General features: G+C 37.5%; 1 protein-coding gene across 2 annotated transcripts in view; it reads left to right on the top strand.

Annotated features, from left to right (window-relative positions):
* mast4 (microtubule associated serine/threonine kinase family member 4) overlaps positions 1 to 19947 on the top strand; it is a 123234-nt gene that overhangs the window by 34658 nt on the left and 68629 nt on the right. The window contains exons 1-2 of one of the 2 annotated variants that reach the window (XM_062988871.1): positions 12513 to 12736; positions 15680 to 15760. The exons of the other annotated variant lie outside the window; for it this stretch is intronic. Coding sequence (XP_062844941.1) covers positions 12690 to 12736; positions 15680 to 15760 — 128 coding nt within the window. The 5' untranslated portion in view covers positions 12513 to 12689. Of the gene's footprint in view, positions 1 to 12512; positions 12737 to 15679; positions 15761 to 19947 lie in introns of those variants that run through there. 2 annotated transcript variants of the gene reach the window in all.

Here is a 19947-nt window from a genome sequence, read left to right as displayed (position 1 = left end):
GTATTTTACCTCGCCCTTCATCACGTTTAACAGACACGCAGCATGTTCCGGGTTTCACCACAGCACGCGGCTCTCTGTGACCACTGGGAAAATGCACAGCTGTTAAAGCTGGAGCAGCTTCATGTTGATGGATGTTGATGGGATGTGTTACTGGGGCAGGGGGATTAGTTCTGGAAATGCTGGCTGTAATACGTGCTGGGGTCTGGGATTCTAAACTTAGTAACAAATATGGTTTTAGTCACATTGAGCCGGGCTGTGTCTTCTCTCCGTTTAGCAATTATCAAGCTGTAGGCTATGGTGGCACAGTGACTCGGTGGGTAGCACTGTCGCCTCACAGCAGGAAGGTCTTGGGTTTGATTCCCAGGTGGAGCAGTCTGGGTCCTTTCTGTGGAGTTTGTATGTTCTTTCTGCGTTTGCTCCGGTTTCCTCCCACAGCCCAAAGACATGCAATCAGGTTAATGTGTGGGTAGTAGTAGCTCAGCGATTAGTACTGGACTAGTAATCAGAAGGTTGCCAGTTCAAGCCCCACCATCTCCAAGTTGCCACTGTTGGGCTCCTACCTCTCAATTTTTATCCAAAGTTGTATTTGGACTGGCGCCCTGTTCAGGGTGTCTCTGTGTGCTTTGCGCCCATTGAGAGCTAGGACAGGCTCCAGCACCCCCCGTGACCTTTCTGTGAAGCCATAGGCTACAACGGTTCTTGCGTTATAATGTTTGTATTGTGTGTTTTCTTTAATACAGACTTGTATCTGATAGCTTGCACCATATTTTGTGACTGGAATAGGTCAGACAGGTTTGTTTTCACCTATATTTAGCTCTTGAAGCTATCAATTTTATGCTGACCACTAACTTGTACTCATATCGAGACGACTTAGTAAAATCCATATTAGAAAAGAGCAATACGAGAAATGTGTGTGTAGTTTATGTAAATAAAATAGTCATTATTACAGAATTTAGGCTAAGTGTCAAGTTTTTTGGCCAAGTATCATTGGTTACAGTCGGAAAGCTGTTGTCATTCTGTAATAATTCAATATTAAATTGAATTGAGTTAAAGTTTTGGAGCTCAAAAGTGTAATCACTTAGTTGTAACTGGTTCAACTCTGTATAACCAGAATTAGCCTTCTAGGAGAAGTTAACCATTATACAGTAGTTTGAGTTTAGGGTCTTTTAAGGTCAGTAATGAATACATCGGTACAATTCTATTTAATGGTACACTTCCATTTATTGGTATAACTTCTATTTAATGGTATAACTCCTATTTACACTCCTGTTTAATGGTATAACTCCTATTTAATGGTATAACTCCTATTTAATGGTATAACTCCTATTTAATGGTATAACTCCTATTTAATGGTATAACTCCAATTTACACTCCTATTTAATGGTATAACTCCTATTTAATGGTATAACTCCAATTTACACTCCTATTTAATGGTATAACTCCTATTTAATGGTATAACTCCTATTTACACTCCTATTTAATGGTATAACTCCTATTTAATGGTATAACTCCTATTTAATGGTATAACTCCTATTTACACTCCTATTTAATGGTATAACTCCTATTTAATGGTATAACTCCTATTTACACTTCTATTTAATGGTATAACTCCTATTTACACTCCTATTTAATGGTATAACTCCTATTTAATGGTATAACTCCTATTTAATGGTATAACTCCAATTTACACTCCTATTTAATGGTATAACTCCTATTTAATGGTATAACTCCTATTTACACTCCTATTTAATGGTATAACTCCTATTTAATGGTATAACTCCTATTTAATGGTATAACTCCAATTTACACTCCTATTTAATGGTATAACTCCTATTTAATGGTATAACTCCAATTTACACTCCTATTTAATGGTATAACTCCTATTTAATGGTATAACTCCAATTTACACTCCTATTTAATGGTATAACTCCTATTTAATGGTATAACTCCTATTTACACTCCTATTTAATGGTATAACTCCTATTTAATGGTATAACTCCTATTTAATGGTATAACTCCTATTTACACTCCTATTTAATGGTATAACTCCTATTTAATGGTATAACTCCTATTTACACTCCTATTTAATGGTATAACTCCTATTTACACTCCTATTTAATGGTATAACTCCTATTTACACTCCTATTTAATGGTATAACTCCTATTTAATGGTATAACTCCTATTTACACTCCTATTTAATGGTATAACTTCTATTTAATAATATAACTTCTATTTAATGGTATAACTCCTATTTAATAATACACTCTTATTTAATGGTATAACTCCTATTTACACTCCTATTTAATGGTATAACTCCTATTTAATGGTATAACTCCTATTTACACTTCTATTTAATGGTATAACTCCTATTTACACTCCTATTTAATGGTATAACTCCTATTTAATGGTATAACTCCTATTTACACTCCTATTTAATGGTATAACTCCTATTTACACTCCTATTTAATGGTATAACTCCTATTTACACTCCTATTTAATGGTATAACTCCTATTTAATGGTATGACTCCTATTTACACTCCTATTTAATGGTATGAATTTTATTTAATGGTATAACTCCTATTATTTAATGGTATGACTCCTATTTAATGGTATAACTCCTATTTAATGGTATAACTCCTATTTACACTCCTATTTAATGGTATGACTCCTATTTAATGGTATAACTCCTATTTAATGGTATAACTTCTATTTAATGGTATAACTCCTATTTACACGTCTATTTAATGGTATAGCTCCTATTTAATGGTATAACTCCTATTTACACTTATATTTAAAAATATAACTCCTATTTAATGATATAACTTCTATTTAATGGTATAACTCCTATTTACACGTCTATTTAATGGTATAACTCCTATTTAATGGTATAACTCCTATTTACACTTCTATTTAATGGTATAACTCCTATTTACACTTATATTTAATAATATAACTCCTATTTAATGGTATAACTCCTATTTACACTTATATTTAATAATATAACTCCTATTTAATGATATAACTCCTATTTACACTTATATTTAATAATATAACTCCTATTTAATGATATAACTTCTATTTAATGGTATAACTCCTATTTACACGTCTATTTAATGGTATAACTCCTATTTAATGGTATAACTCCTATTTACACTTCTATTTAATGGTATAACTCCTATTTACACTTATATTTAATAATATAACTCCTATTTAATGGTATAACTCCTATTTACACTTATATTTAATAATATAACTCCTATTTAATGATATAACTTCTATTTAATGGTATAACTCCTATTTACACGTCTATTTAATGGTATAACTTCTATTTAATGGTATAACTCCTATTTACACGTCTATTTAATGGTATAACTTCTATTTAATGGTATAACTCCTATTTAATGGTATAACTTCTATTTAATGGTATAACTCCTATTTAATGGTACACTTCTATTTAATGGTGTAACTCCTATTTACACTTATATTTAATGGTATGACTTCTATTTAATGGTATAACTCCTATTTAATGGTATAACTCCTATTTACACTTCTATTTAATGGTACACCTCCCATTTAATGGTACACTTCTATTTAATGGTATAACTCCTATTTACACTTTTATTTAGTGGTATAACTCCTATTTAATGGTATAACTCCTATTTACACTTCTTTTTAATGGTATAACTCCTATTTACACTTCTATTTAATGGTACACCTCCCATTTAATGGTACACTTCTATTTAATGGTATAACTCCTATTTACACTTTTATTTAGTGGTATAACTCCTATTTAATGGTGTAACTCCTATTTACACTTCTTTTTAATGGTATAACTCCTATTTATTAATACACTTCTCTTTAATGGTGTAACTCCTGTTTACACTTCTATTTAATGGTATAACTTCTATTTATTAATACACTTCTCTTTAATGGTGTAAATCCTATTTAATGGTACACTTCTCTTTAATGTTGTAACTCCTTTTTATTGGTACACTTCTATTTAATGGTGTAACTCCTATTTACACTTCTTTTTAATGGTATAACTCCTATTTATTAATACACTTCTCTTTAATGGTGTAACTCCTGTTTACACTTCTCTTTAATGTTGTAACTCCTATTTATTGGTACACTTCTATTTAATGGTGTAACTCCTATTTACACTTCTTTTTAATGGTATAACTCCTATTTATTAATACACTTCTCTTTAATGGTGTAACTCCTGTTTACACTTCTATTTAATGGTATAACTCCTATTTAATAATACACTTCTATTTAATGGTATAACTCCTATTTACACTTCTATTTAATGGTATAACTCCTATTTAATAATACACTTCTCTTTAATGGTGTAAGTCCTATTTACACTTCTATTTAATGGTGTAACTCCTGTTTACACTTCTATTTAATGGTATAACTCCTATTTACACTTCTATTTAATGGTGTAACTCCTGTTTACACTTCTATTTAACGGTGTAACTTTTATTTACACTTCTATTTAATGGTAAGACTCCTATTTAATGGTATAACTCCTATTTAATGGTACACTTCTATTTAATGGTATAACTCCTATTTACTTTTCTATTTAATGGTGTAACTCCTATTTAATGGTATAACTCATATTTAATGGTACACTTCTATTTAATGGTATAACTTTTATTTACACTTCTATTTAATGGTGTAACCCCTGTTTACACTTCTATTTAATGGTGTAACTTTTATTTACACTTCTATTTAATGGTATGACTTCTATTTAATGGTATAACTCCTATTTAATGGTACACTCCTATTTAATGGTACACTTTTATTTAATGGTATAACTCCTATTTACACGTCTATTTAATGGTGTAACTCCTATTTAATGGTATAACTCCTATTTAATGGTACACTTCTATTTAATGGTATAACTTTTATTTACACTTCTATTTAATGGTGTAACTCCTTTTTAATGGTACATTTCTATTTAATGGTATAACTCCTATTTACACTTCTATTTAATGGTGTAACTCCTATTTAATAGTATAACTCCTATTTAATGGTACACTTCTATTTAATGGTATAACTTTTATTTACACTTCTATTTAATGGTGTAACTCCTTTTTAATGGTACATTTCTATTTAATGGTGTAACTCCTATTTACACTTCTATTTAATGGTGTAACTCCTATTTAATGGTACATTTCTGTTTAATGGTGTAACTCCTATTTAATGGTATAACTCCTATTTAATGGTGTAACTCCTATTTAATGGTACACTTCTATTTAATGGTATAACTTTTATTTACACTTCTATTTAATGGTGTAACTCCTTTTTAATGGTACATTTCTATTTAATGGTGTAACTCCTATTTACACTTCTATTTAATGGTGTAACTCCTATTTAATGGTACATTTCTGTTTAATGGTGTAACTCCTATTTAATGGTATAACTCCTATTTAATGGTATAACTCCTATTTAATGGTACACTTCTATTTAATGGTATAACTTTTATTTACACTTCTATTTAATGGTGTAACTCCTTTTTAATGGTACATTTCTATTTAATGGTGTAACTCCTATTTACACTTCTATTTAATGGTGTAACTCCTATTTAATGGTACATTTCTGTTTAATGGTGTAACTCCTATTTAATGGTATAACTCCTATTTAATGGTACACTTTTATTTAATGGTATAACTCCTATTTACACTTCTATTTAATGGTGTAACTCCTATTTAATGGTATAACTCCTATTTAATGGTACACTTCTATTTAATGGTATAACTTTTATTTACACTTCTATTTAATGGTGTAACTCCTTTTTAATGGTACATTTCTATTTAATGGTGTAACTCCTATTTACACTTCTATTTAATGGTGTAACTCCTATTTAATGGTACATTTCTGTTTAATGGTGTAACTCCTATTTAATGGTACATTTCTATTTAATGGTACATTTCTGTTTGATGGTGTAACTCCTATTTAATGGTACATTTCTATTTAGTGGTACATTTCTATTTAATGGTGTAACTCCTATTTATTGGTACATTTCTATTTAATGGTACATTTCTATTTAATGGTGTAACTCCTATTTATTGGTACATTTCTATTTAATGGTACATTTCTATTTAATGGTGTAACTTCTATTTAATGGTACATTTTTATTTAATGGTACATTTCTATTTAATGATGTAACTCCTATTTATTGGTACATTTCTATTTAATGGTACATTTCTATTTAATGGTGTAAGTCCTATTTAATGGTACATTTCTATTTAATGGTACACTTCTATTTACACTTCTATTTAATGGTGTAACTCCTATTTACACTTCTATTTAATAGTATATCTCCTATTTAATGGTACACTTCTATTTAATGGTGTAAGTCCTATTTAATGGTACATTTCTATTTAATGGTGTAACTCCTATTTATTGGTACATTTCTATTTAATGGTGTAACTCCTATTTACACTTCTATTTAATAGTATAATGCCTATTTAATGGTACACTTCTATTTAATGGTATAACTCCTATTAATTAAACTGCTACACATTTGCTGTACTGGGGGCTTGGTGGGAAGCACTGTAGCCTCACAATGACAAGGTCCCATGGTCCCATTCAGGCAGTTTAGCGTTTCGGGTCTTTTTCTGTGTGGAGTTTGTATGTTCTCCCCGTGTTTGCATGGGTCCCCATTCAGACAGTTTAGCAGTTTGGGTCTTTTTCTGTGTGGAGTTTGTATGTTCTCCCCGTGTTTGCATGGGTCCCTATTCAGGCAGTTTAGCATTTCGGGTATTTTTCTGTGTGGAGTTTGTATGTTCTCCCCGTGTTTGCATGGGTTTACTTCCACAGTCCAAATACATGCAGTCAGGTTAATTGGAGATGAGTGTGTACTATGAGTGTGTTTGTGTGTTTTACCTAAAATGGACTGGCGACCTGTCTGGTTTTTCCAGTGAATCAAAAGCGACCCTGAATCAGGTAAAAGTGGTGGTAAAACAGAGAGTGGATGAATAAAAGGATCTCCAGGCAATCTTGGGCCCTTATTGTGTCGTAGTCATTTCAGACTTTCTAATGTCACAGACATGATGAGATAATTACTTTGTTTTTGGTTGACACAAATTAAGGAGGTTTAAACTAGTGAGTCATTAGAGGAAGTAGACGGGTGGATGATGTGATGTATGTCTGTTTATGTGTTTGCTAAATGTCACCGAGGGCTGACTCATGCAGTAATGACGTGGTTATAACATCTACAAGTATAAAATATTAAAATCCATAAATAGACGTTTTACGTAGTAATATTAACAAATACGATCAAGAAAATCAAACAAAACAGAACAATAATTTCCATTTTTTAAATTTAATTTGTTATTCTTACGTTTTTAATAGCGGTTAGACGCACTATATGGACAAAAGTATCAAGACCCCCCTTTCTAATTATTGAATAAAGAAAACCTTGGTTTAAAGAAACTACAATACTACAAATGCTCTTTTAACTGAATGGGCAAAATTTTTTTGTTTTTGTTGTGAGAAGTGCTTGTGAGAAGCCCTTTTTTTGTGTACTAAATCCCACATCCCATTATGGATTAGGGAACTAGTCTTGTCCCTGTTGAATCATACCCTAAGTCTTGGTTGAAAGTGCTGTAAACTATTGTATTTCTTTCACTCTGTTCATGAGCTGTTTATAAGATTAGTGTGTCTGAGCTTGTTTTGAAATGAATAGTAGCATTTTAAAGAACTTCTGAGCTAATGATGTTTTCAGCAAGAAGTCTGTTTAATAAAAAGAGATTGAACGTGTGGGTGTATTCTAACAGAGACCTGTTTATATGAGTTGCTCTCTGATCAAAAGACTGTTAATAAGTCCACAATGAGGTGAACTATGTTGAACTATGTTCATTCCAACATTGTGCACTTTGCAAAGATCCAGTCAAGTCAAATGTATTTGTATAGCGGTTTTTACAGTAGATATTCTCTCAAAGCAACTTTATTGAACCAATGACCAAACCCCTCCTGGTGAGCAAGCCCAGGCAACAGTGGAAAGGAAAAAAAAAACTCCCTTAAAAATATAATAAAGAAACCTTGAGAGGAACCAGACCCCACAGGGTTCTATCCTCCTTGGATGAAAGATCACCCCAAGAGCAGGACTTGCAGCGGCGCGTTTCAACACCAGAATCTGAAATCGACTGTTTAGCATAGAAGAGGGATCATCGTACATCAGGTTTTGGGCAGTTTTTCTGCTTCAGGGCTAGAAAAGATTGTTATTACTGAGAGAACTAATTAACCTGGTGGTTCAGTATATTCAGGTAGTCAGCTGACCTCATTCTTTGGGCACATAACGTTGCTGAACCTAGACCTGACCAACTGCAGCAACCCCAGATCATAGCACTGCCCCCACAGGCTAGTATGGTAGGCACTAGGCATGATGGGTGCATCACTTCAGCCGCCTCTCTTCTTACCCTGATGCGCCCGTCACTCTGGAACAGGCTAAATCTGGACTCATCAGACCACATGACCTTCTTCCATTGCTCCAGAGTCCAATCTTTATGCTCCCTAGCAAATTGAAGCCGTTTTTGCCGCTTAGCCTCACTGACAAGTGGTTTTCTTAAGGCTACACAGCTGTTTAGTCCCAATCCCTTGAGTTCCCTTCGCATTGTGCGTGTGGAAATGCTCTTACGTTCACTATTAAACATATCCCTGAGTTCTACTGTAGTTTTTCTATGATATGATTTCACCAAACGTTTAAGTGATCGCCGATCACGATCATTCAAGATTTTTTTCCGACCACATTCCTTCCTCGAAGATGATGTTTCCCCACTGTCCTAAATAACTTGTTGCCAACTGAAACATAATCACCCATGCAGTAATTTTCCAATGGGAGGCTCTTACCTATTTGCTTAGTTGAATCCAAGTGGTGACCTTTTTTTTGGCCAGGCAGTGTATTTATTTATTTTTTTTGCTTTTCTCCCCTTTTAACGCGTCCAATTGCTCGATTGCGTCATGCTTCCTCTCCACCAATGCCGATCCCCGCTTTAATTGCAATGCAGAAGAGCACTGTGTATGGAGAGACACACCCTGACAGCACTCTTTTCCCGTCTCTGTGCAGGCGCCATCAATCAGCCAGCAGAGGTCGTAATTGCATTAGTTATGAGTTAAGAGTCCCTATCCGGCTTTAATATCCCACCCCTATATGAACAACAGGCCATTCGTTGTAATCGTCATACGGCTGCTCAGCCCAGCCGGCAGGCAGAGCTGAGACTCGATACAATGTATTTGAGATCCCAGCTCTGGTGTTCTAGTGTGTGTTTTTACCGCTGCGCCACCTGAGCGGCACACTTTACTTTTTTATGGGAGATTATTTTTGTGATTATCCTATATATTGGATAAATAAAAGTGGACACTTTTCTAAGTGAAATCAGCATGTCGTAGGCTATGCTGTGCCAGTAAATCATGAGTTACTATGCTACTGTGTGCCACATTGTTCTATTACAAACAGACTGTTGAGCTACATCCCATGCCAGCAAAAATCAAACCAAGGCAAGGCAGCTCATTAGGTTTTATGAAAGACCCAATGTGTTAGAGAATCAGACCATGTTTACAGTCGTTCATGAAATGAAATGCTGATAATTCCAGACGGTTCACTTACATATTCTAGTATGTGTATGGGATTTTACATTCTTAATTTACAAGTCTATTGATCCAAGATTAAAATAATATCAGGCACCCAGTAGGGGTGGGCGATATAATATCGTTCACGATAATACCGGTATAGTTGTGAACTCGATATGGTTTTTGCCATATCGCGATATTGTTAGCAAACACGCGTCACTCACTCTCAAGCGCGTAACAGTGAAATAATGGACAGAGAGTAGTACCGGAGTTAGCACCGAGGACGAACTAGTCCCTAAAAGCCGAGCTACATCACTAGTGTGGAAGTTTTTCAGATACAGAAGGTCGGACAAAACGTGCAAAAATACTGTAACGACAAACGGGGCAACATCACATTTATTTCAGCACCTAAAGCAAAAGCACCCGCGTGAGTACGAGGAGTGTCGGTCACTGCGTGAGTCCGAGAATCATGTGAGACTAAAAACTGTGTCAGTGAACGAACAGAATACACAGGTTACCACACAGGTTACCACACAGGTTACCACACAGGTAACCACACAGGTAACCACACAGGTTACATCTGAGAACGTTTAAAACACAAACGTGCTAAGCGGAAAGCTTATATATCGCAAGTGAATATCGTTATCGCAAAAATTTCCCAAAATATCGTGATATTATTTAAAGGCCATATCGCCCACCCCTAGCGCCCAGGTGGCGCAGCGGGATATTCCGCTAGCACACCAGCGCCGAGATTCTGAACTCCTCAGTTTGAAACGCAGCGGCTGGGCGCCATCTAGCGGGCATAATCAGCAGTGCCTACAGCAGACACGTTTCTGCTAGGGCGGGATGACCGGAATATGTGGGTGGGGTCTTCAAACGCTGTGTAAGGACCCTGATTGGCAGATAGAGAGGCGCCTGCGCAGAGTGCATGGGTGAAAAAGGGTTCCGCTAAGGGCTGTATGTGGGTCGGAGGAGGCGTGAGCAGCAATATACACACCTCAACTGCAATCAGGGACCCCCCAGCAGCGGAAGACTAATTGACTACGCTACATTGGGAGAAAATGCATAAATAAAATAAAAATATACAGTGGGGAAAATAAGTATTTGATCCCCTGCTGATTTTGTAAGTTTACCCCCTTACAAAGACTTGAACAGTCTATAATTTTTATGGAAGGTTTATTTTAACAGAGAGAGACAGAATATCAACAAAGAATCCAGAAAAAAAACATTAAATAAAAGTAATAAATTAATTTGTATTTAATTAAGGGAAATAAGTATTTGATCCCCTACCAACCAGCAAGAATTCTGACCCCCACAGGCGGGTTATGTTCCCATGAGGCACACAAATTAGTCCTGTCCCTGTATAAAAGACACCTGTCACAGAATCAGTTTCTTCCATTCAAATCTCTCGACCACCATGGGCAAGACCAAAGAGCTATCAAAGGACGTCAGGGACAAGATTGTAGACCTGCACAAGGCTGGAATGGGCTACAAGACCATCAGCAAGAAGCTTGGTGAGAAAGAGACCACTGTTGGTGCGATCATTTGAAAATGGAAGAAATACAAGATCACAGTCAATCACCCTCACTCTGGAGCTCCATGCAAGATCTCACCTGGTGGGGTAAGAATGATTCTGAGAAAGGTGAGGTCAGTCCAGAATTACACGGGAGGAGCTTGTCAACGATCTCAAGGGAGCTGGGAGCAGAGAAATGCTGGATATGACCCCAAGAACACCATCCCCACCGGGCATTTCTTTGCCTCCAAACACGGCGAGTGGAGTTGATGCCAAAGAGCTCAATTTTGGTCTCATCTGACCATATCACATTCTCCCAAGCTTTCTCGGAATCATTCAGGTGTTCATTGGCAAACTTCAGACGGGCCTGTACATGAGCCTTCTTGAGCAAAGGGACTTCGCGGGCACTGCAGGATCTCAATCCATTACGGCGAAGTGTGTTACCAATGGTTTTCTTGGTGACTGTGCTCCCAGCTCCCTTGAGATCATTGACAAGCTCCTCCCGTGTAATTCTGGGCTGACCTCACCTTTCTCAGAATCATTCTTACCCCACCAGGTGAGATCTTGCATGGAGCTCCAGAGTGAGGGTGATTGACTGTGATCTTGTATTTCTTCCATTTTCAAATGATCGCACCAACAGTGGTCTCTTTCTCACTAAGCTTCTTGCTGATGGTCTTGTAGCCCATTCCAGCCTTGTGCAGGTCTACAATCTTGTCCCTGACGTCCTTTGATAGCTCTTTGGTCTTGCCCATGGTGGTCGAGAGATTTGAATGGAAGAAACTGATTCTGTGACAGGAGTCTTTTATACAGGGACAGGACTAATTTGTGTGCCTCATGGGAACATAACCCGTCTGTGGGGGTCAGAATTCTGGCTGGTTGGTAGGGGATCAAATACTTATTTCCCTTAATTAAATACAAATTAATTTATAACTTTTATTTAATGTTTTTTTTCTGGATTCTTTGTTGATATTCTGTCTCTCTCTGTTAAAATAAACCTTCCATAAAAATTATAGACTGTTCAAGTCTTTGTAAGGGGGTAAACTTACAAAATCAGCAGGGGATCAAATACTTATTTTCCCCACTGTACATTAATAATAATAATATCGTAAACACACCTAGAGAGACCTCTGACTGCAGCATGACATCTGCCAAAAAATGTACATATTTAAACATGCATTATGTAAAGATTCATTGGTGAGATACAGTATAGAGATGACTATAGAGAATCTATACTCTGCTGACGTAAGGGTCTCCCACCAGTGGAGGAGGGGTAGGTTTGAACCAGGCATGTTTGTGTTCGAAAGAGAGAGAGAGAGAGAGAGTATGAGCGAGAGAGGCGACCCAGAATGGGAGGAGGAACGAGCTATTGTCCAGCCTCTTAGCTTTCCACAGACAGCTGAGGATTTCATCTGACAGCAAGAGGCAGAAGTTAAAGGACAGAAAAAGGCGACACCAATGATTTTTTCCTCAGTCTTAGTATTGTTGTAAGCGGCTCCAGAGCATCGTCCCGCTTTGACTCTTTGTCGGCTCGTGGGGTTTGGGAGCAGGCTGGGGGGAAATATCATGTACACAATAGAGCAGGCGAGCGCAACACAGCAATGAAAGCCCAGCGGGAGAGGCTTAGGATTCCGGGGTTGACACTGGAGTGAGTATATTTTCTGTCTCTTGTTTTTGATTTGCATTGGACTGCTGAGCAGTGCAGCGTTACCACAGTAGCAGCTTTTGCAGCAGCTGGTCAGGGTTTGCTGGCTCATGGTGTTGATGGTACATGTGCGCTAGTCTGAGACCTGTTTTTGGGAGATATCTTTTAAAATGAATAAGGATTGGGGTTTTAATATGTGCATATATAAATATATGAATGCACCCGAGAATTAGCATTTCATCCCGGAGCTTGGGGAACTAAAGCAGCTGTGCGATCTGCCAGCCTGCATGTCTGTTTAGATAAGGTGACGTATACAGACATGGCTCCCCTTTCCTTTACCGCAGTTCAGTTAGGGCATACCGATGATGCTATATTCATCGAATAGCAAATTTGCCCTTCGTGAGCCCTGATCTGTGGCTAGCTAAGCAAAAGAAGATGCATATTAAAATATTAAAACATTGATGAGCGGCGTCTGGTCGCGCTGCCGTTTCAGAGGCGCATGTTTACATCTGCGCCGTGTGTTGCATCACAGCTGGTGTTGCTAAGCACACACGCACGCTCATCTCCTGACATGTCAATTCAGCACTATCAGGTGACGTGATTGCTTCAGCTCATCGATAGGCTCTGCGTCACCTTGAAATCGATGTTTACCCTTAAGACCAGGCCTTTAGAACAGACTCCGCTCATGAGGTTTCGGAGCATATGCCGCAATGTTTGTTTGCTGTTTGCTGTTTTAACCCTTTAGGGACCTCGGAACATGATTTGTGTTCATCGTACACCCCACATAAAGTGGGCATAGAGTAAAGTGGGCATAATATACGTTGAAAGCAGGTGCTACGTATCTCCATTATTCTGATAATTCTGGTTTAAAAAATTTTTATGCTTCATTTTTATTTCCAGCTCTTTTGCATTTTTAAATATCGCACTTAGGAATAAATAAAAGAACGAGATAATTGTGTGTTTGGACACTTTAATAGCTTTATTTCAGCAAAATAATGACATTCACTGACAGATTCTTTATATTATAAACAGGGAAACATTAGCAACTATTACATTAAAAATTACCATCATTATTTTTATTACACATATTTATTTATGTAATATGTGCAGGTTATGTAATTATCTTAAAGCTGAAGAATTTTTTTTGGGAAATGTATATATTTTAAATATATTGAAAACATGGAAACTACAATGAGAGACAAGTATTCAAACATTTATTTTTATTATTTAATATCCTTTCAGTAAAAATATTCACTAAATATACTCTATCCGCATATAGTTATAGTTTATAATCGTCAAGTGGCAGAACAAGAAAGACTTTGACTCGATCTTTAAGAAAAAGAAAAAAGGAAATATTCAATAATCCTGCTATGATTCTAACCAATGTGATGACATGGTGTTAAACCAATAAATAAACAAACAAAATATACATATACAGTCAAGCTGGAAAGTCTGCACACCCCTTTCACCTTCTCCATGTTTTATTAGATTACAGAGTCATTCTATAATAGATTGAGTTCATTTTTTGTCACAAAATTCTACACAAAATAGCCCAGCACAGTGGCCACCATCATCCGTAAATGGGAGAAGTTTGGAACCACCAAAAAACGTCCTAAACTGCCTGACCAAACTGAGCGATCGGGGAAGACGGGCCTTGGCCAGGGAGGTGAGCTGGAACTCGAGAGTCAGCGTATCCTTGTGGAGATGGGAGAACCTATCAGAAGATCAACCATCCAGGCAGCACTCCACAAATCACACCTTTATGGTAGTGGCCAGACAGAAGCCACTCCTTAGTAAAAGGCACATGACGGCTCGCTTGGAGTTTGTCGAAAGGCACCTAGAGGACTCTTAAACCATGAGAAACAAGATTCTCTGGTCTGATGAAACCAAAATGAAACTTTTTGACCTAAATACCAAGCGTCACGTCTGGAGGAAACCAGGCACCGCTCATCACCTGGCTAATGCCATCCCTACAGTGAACCATGGAGAAGGCAGCATCATGATGTGGGGATGTTTTTCAGCAGCAGGACCGGAGCGACTAGTCCTGATAGAGGGAAAGATGAATGCAGCTAAGTACATCGAGATCCTTGAAGAAAACCTGCTCCAGAACACTCTGGACCTCAAACTGGGGTGAAGGTTTACCTTCCAACACGACAACGACCAGAAGCACCCAGCCAAGAGAACAAAGAAGTGGCTTCTGAGAAAGTCTGTGAATTTTGTTGAGTGGCCCAGCCAGAGTGTATACAGATGTGTCAGTAAAATAAAATTGCATATTTTCTAAACCCTGTTTTCACTTCGTAATTACTGGCGATTGTGTGTAGATGTTTGAGGCAACAAAGAACTTAATTTATTATAGAATGAGTCTAAAACATGGAGAAGGTGAAAGGGGTGTGCAGACTTTCCGGCTTGACTGTATATACAGTATGTTAGTAATCGCACAACTAGTTATAGGATATCTAAATAGCTAAGGCTTTAAAAAAAAAAAAGATTTAAATGCCTGCTTATTGGAATTACAAACAAAATTAGAAGCCTAAAAATAATCAAATACTCTGGGGCTCTAAGGGTTAAACAGCATAAAATATTTACGTTCTGAAAATGTGACAAAACCTAATACTAACTGTATGAGTTGTTATTATTAGATCGTATTGTTCGCAGGGTTCCGACATCTTTCACAGAGCTCCGTTCAGTGTTCCTTTAACTAGTTTCTTCTGCTCTGTTGATCACATGGTCGTGCTTATAAAAAGACATTAAAACAGGCCACAGTAGTTTTTCTGGAACCCTGTTTTTGGGATAGTAGGTCATGCACAGTCAGTGCTGCTGCTTTGTGGTAATGGTTGCCTGTAATCCGCTCTCCTCTGTATCAAAAACGTAGAATCAAATACTACTCTATAGACCGTGTGGTCACAATTAAGGGACAGCATTTATAAGACATGATCTGACTTACAGCCTCACTCCGAGAAGCTTGAGCCCAACTCCCACAAGCCCTTGCAGCCCATGCAGCCCTCTGCACGCCTTCCATTTTTGGAGGTAAGAGCTCACTTTTTAAACTAGACGTTTTGCTTTCCAGAGCTGAATACATCAAATGAGGTTTCACACCCTGTATATAGAGACGGTCAATCTCCCCTCAGTGACGAATTGTGTATCCAAATTAATAATTTTGGTTTATGATTTGATAGAGTTGATAGGCCCCCTGGCCACATCCAGCCCTTTGGTTGTTCCTGACCGGCCCGCATGAGGTCAGTGGTAATTAGAAATCAGATGTAAATAAGTGTACATCATACATTCCAATACAATAGCATTGTTTTTATTTTGAATCGACTGCTATTATTTAATTTATGTAGGTTTCAACTTACATTTGTGTGTGTGTGAGTGTATCCACCTTCACCGTAACCAGTTGGCAATTAGAACCAGTTTTTAACCAGACATGGACTTCTAAATATTGATTTACTAAATTCAGATGTAAAGCCGTGTGTTTAGTTTATGAAGAACAGACTGCTGTGTTTAAGGTTCACAATTTAAATCTCCATTACGGTACTAAACACAGAGAAATACAAGAACTTGAACGATGCAGAGCGCTAACATCTGAAGCTTTGCTAGCTAAACTGCAAAAGCAACAAAGACTTTTTATTATGAAGATTTTTTTCCCCCCAATTTTCTCCCGTAATCTAGTCGTATCCAATTACCCTGATTGCGTTACGCTTCACCTCTACCGATACATCCCTCCACCGCTGACTGAGAAACTTCGCAACTGACACACGCCCCCTCCGACACATGTGCAGTACCAACTGCATCTTTTCACCTGCACGAGACGAGTTCATATGCGGACCAGCCTTGTGCACGGAGAACCACACCGCGATCAGCATTATTCCCCGAATATGCGCAGGCACCATCAATCAGCCAGCAGAGGTCATAATTGCACCAGTTATGAGGAACCCTGGTCCAGCTTGTCCCATCCCTGAACAACAGCCAATCGTTGTTCATGTAGCCGCCCAGCGTAACCAAATGTATCAAAATCCCAGCTCTGATGTGCTAGTGTATTTTACCACTGCGCCACCTAAGCGGCCTTATTATGAAGTTTAACACATCCAGGACTGGAGCAGACAGGAACAAAAATATCCAACACTAAAGTTAATTAAAAGGGCAGTGATAGCTCAGTGGTTAAGGTACTGGACTAGTAATCAGAAGGTTGCCAGTTCAAGCCCTACCATTGCCAAGTTGCCACTGTTGGGCCCCTGAGCAAGGCCCTTAACCCTGTACTGCCTTTATGAAGAGATAAACTTAATATTGAGCAGAACTAAGTGCAGTCTATTGGTCCGGCCCTCCACAACAGTCCCAGTTTCTCATGTAGCCCCTTGCAAAATGTAATTGCCCACCCCTGCTCTGGGCTTAATGCCACTTCTGTTTAAAGCGTAACAAATATGTGGTTGAATTAAGCAGTATTTAAATACAGGGAGAAAATTAGGTCACTCTAGAACTCAACATAAGCAGAGGAGAAAGAGAATTCATAAAGATTTAAAGCTTTTAGAAAATAAAGAAGGTAGTTATGAATTTGACAGTGTTGTGCAGTAACTCTTTGTTATATTTGAATGTAAGGCATGTGGAAAACAGCTTAGTCATTTAGTCCACTCCATTCTGTTATGCATAATGTAACGTAGTGTTAATAAATAAATACGTACAATAATACACAAGAAAAAAATAAGTTCCTGTGAGAGTATAAAAGTAGTTATAATCATTTAAAACTTATTATGGCACTTTGAATAAACCAGTAAGATTAGAAGGATATTAATGGAACAGTGGAACAGGTCAAGTGAAAGTCAAAGTTGAATTGACAGTAGTGACAGAATGAACAGTGTGCTCTATACTATGCTTATTTTAAAGGCTTGGGAAATGTGCAGCTCATTCTTTTTTATTTTTAAAAAGTATTATTTGGTTTGGCTGTCGTTTATGAGTTTGAGGAGTGTTTTCTGTAAGATCAGTGAAAACAGTTTGTCTTTTTGGTGCATGTTTATGTCATCAATAACCTGAATAAATAGGAAATGCACAGTAGTAACATTTGCTTGTTCTGAATACATGTGGGCCATAAATGCAGAATGAATCCTTGTATTATTTATGTGGACTTTTATTAGTGGGACATTAAGGACAGAAACGTTAATTGCTCTGGCATTTACAACAGTTTCCACTATTAATGTCCAAAAATGACAGTGACATGACCTTCAACAATATTTAACATTCATATGAGTGGTGTTTGAAATGCATTACCTTAATTTTTTATTTTTTTATTGTTTTATTGTTTTTATTATTATTATTATTATTATTATTATTATTATTATATATATATATATTTTTTTTTTTTTTTTTTTTTTTTTTTTTTTTACTATTTTCGACTATAGGCATGGGCTTTGTTCTCACTCATTTTATCAGCTCCACTTACCATATAGAAGCACTTTGTAGTTCTACAATTACTGACTGTAGTCCATCTGTTTCTCTACATACTTTCTTAGCCTGCTTTCACTCTGTTCTTCAATGGTCAGGACCCCCACAGGACCACCACAGGTATTATTTAGGTGGTGGATGATTCTCAGCACTGCAATGACACTGACATGGTGGTGGTGTGTTAGTGAGTGTTGTGCTGGTATGAGTGGATCAGACACAGCAGCGCTGCTGGAGTTTTTAAATACCGTGTCCACTCTATTAGACACTCCTACCTAGTTGGTCCACCTTGTAGATGTAAAGTCAGAGACGATCGCTCATCTATTGCTGCTGTTTGAGTCGGTCATCTTCTAGACCTTCATCAGTGGTCACATGACGCTGCCCACGGGGCGCTGTTGGCTGGATATTTTTGGTTGGTGGACTATTCTCAGTCCAGCAGTGACAATGTGTTTAAAAACTCCAGCAGCGCTGCTGTGTCTTATCCACTCATACCAGCACAACACACACTAACACACCACCACCATGTCAGTGTCACTGCAGTGCTGAGAATGATCCAACACCCAAATAATACCTGCTCTGTAGTGGTCCTGGGAGAGTCCTGACCACTGAAGAACAGGATGCAGAGAAACAGATGGACTACAGTCAGTAATTGTAGAACTACAAAGTGCTCCTATATGGTAAGTGGAGCTGATAAAATGGACAGTGAGTGTAGAAACAAGGAGGTGGTTTTAATGTTATGGCTGATCAGTGTATATGCTGGTACAGTTGGTATAACATCACAAAAATAACATCAATAAAGCAAATAGACATAGACATTGGCAAGGAGCGTGGGTTAAATCATTATTTATGGAATTTTGCCAGCAAGGGGCATGAAGGCATTGATGACAGTGTTGGGTCTCTCTGCTTCTTCAGCATTAATTTACTGTAGCTGCAGCAGCTCTTTAAGGACTGGCTTTGTTGGCTCTCTGAGTTGCATGGTGTAGGGTGTTTATGCTTTACCGAAACCTGCACACTCTGCAAGGCCAGTATTCATTGGGACTCCTTCCAGGGAACTATGTTGGTTCAGTGGCTGCTCTGCTCCAATTTTTTTTTCTTTTAATGCTGTTTTCTGGAAATGTGGACTGTCACACGCCAGTGGACTGAGTAGCTGACATGTTTGTAACTCATGCAGGTCATGCATCTTTTTTTTTATTTTTATCTGTATTCTCCTACTTTCCTCTGTGGTTGTGCATCTTACAGGGGTCTTATCACCAATGACTAATAATGTGGAGCAAACACATGGTCACTTTTTCTGATGTTTGCTGGGGGCAGCTTATGTTTATATATTTGTGGGCCAAATGTTCCTCTTTTCTCTTATAGCCGAGCTTGTTTAATGGGCCTGTCTACTTGTTTTTCGCCTCTTTGCTTCAGACTGTGGATTTTGTTTGGTTTCCCTTTTGTTTCTAGTTTCCGTGATTTTGATTATTGTTTATTTTTAGAGATGGACCGATCGGGGTTTTTGGCACCGATTCCGATCGCCGATCTCCTTTCAGGGACATCGGACAATAGCCGATTCCGATCGGGGGGGTGGGGATTAGCAGTAAATAAACTTAAAAAGAGCCTCACAGTAAAGATAAACCGGAGCAGTGCGCGCGCGTGTGTGTTTGTGCCTTTAGAAGACACGCTTTGTTCACAGTATCGCTATAAGTGATTCATTGATTCATGAGTTGATTCGTTTTTATGTGAAGCGTAAGTTTCTCTTCTCAGTTATCTCTCCGTGTTTACTGTTATTAATTAAATGTCGT

The sequence above is a fragment of the Trichomycterus rosablanca genome, chromosome 26, assembly GCF_030014385.1.
Source record: "Trichomycterus rosablanca isolate fTriRos1 chromosome 26, fTriRos1.hap1, whole genome shotgun sequence".
Lineage (NCBI taxonomy): Eukaryota > Metazoa > Chordata > Actinopteri > Siluriformes > Trichomycteridae > Trichomycterus > Trichomycterus rosablanca.
The sequence above is the reverse complement of the archived record's forward strand: the minus strand, read 5'-3'. Positions and strand labels throughout refer to the sequence as shown.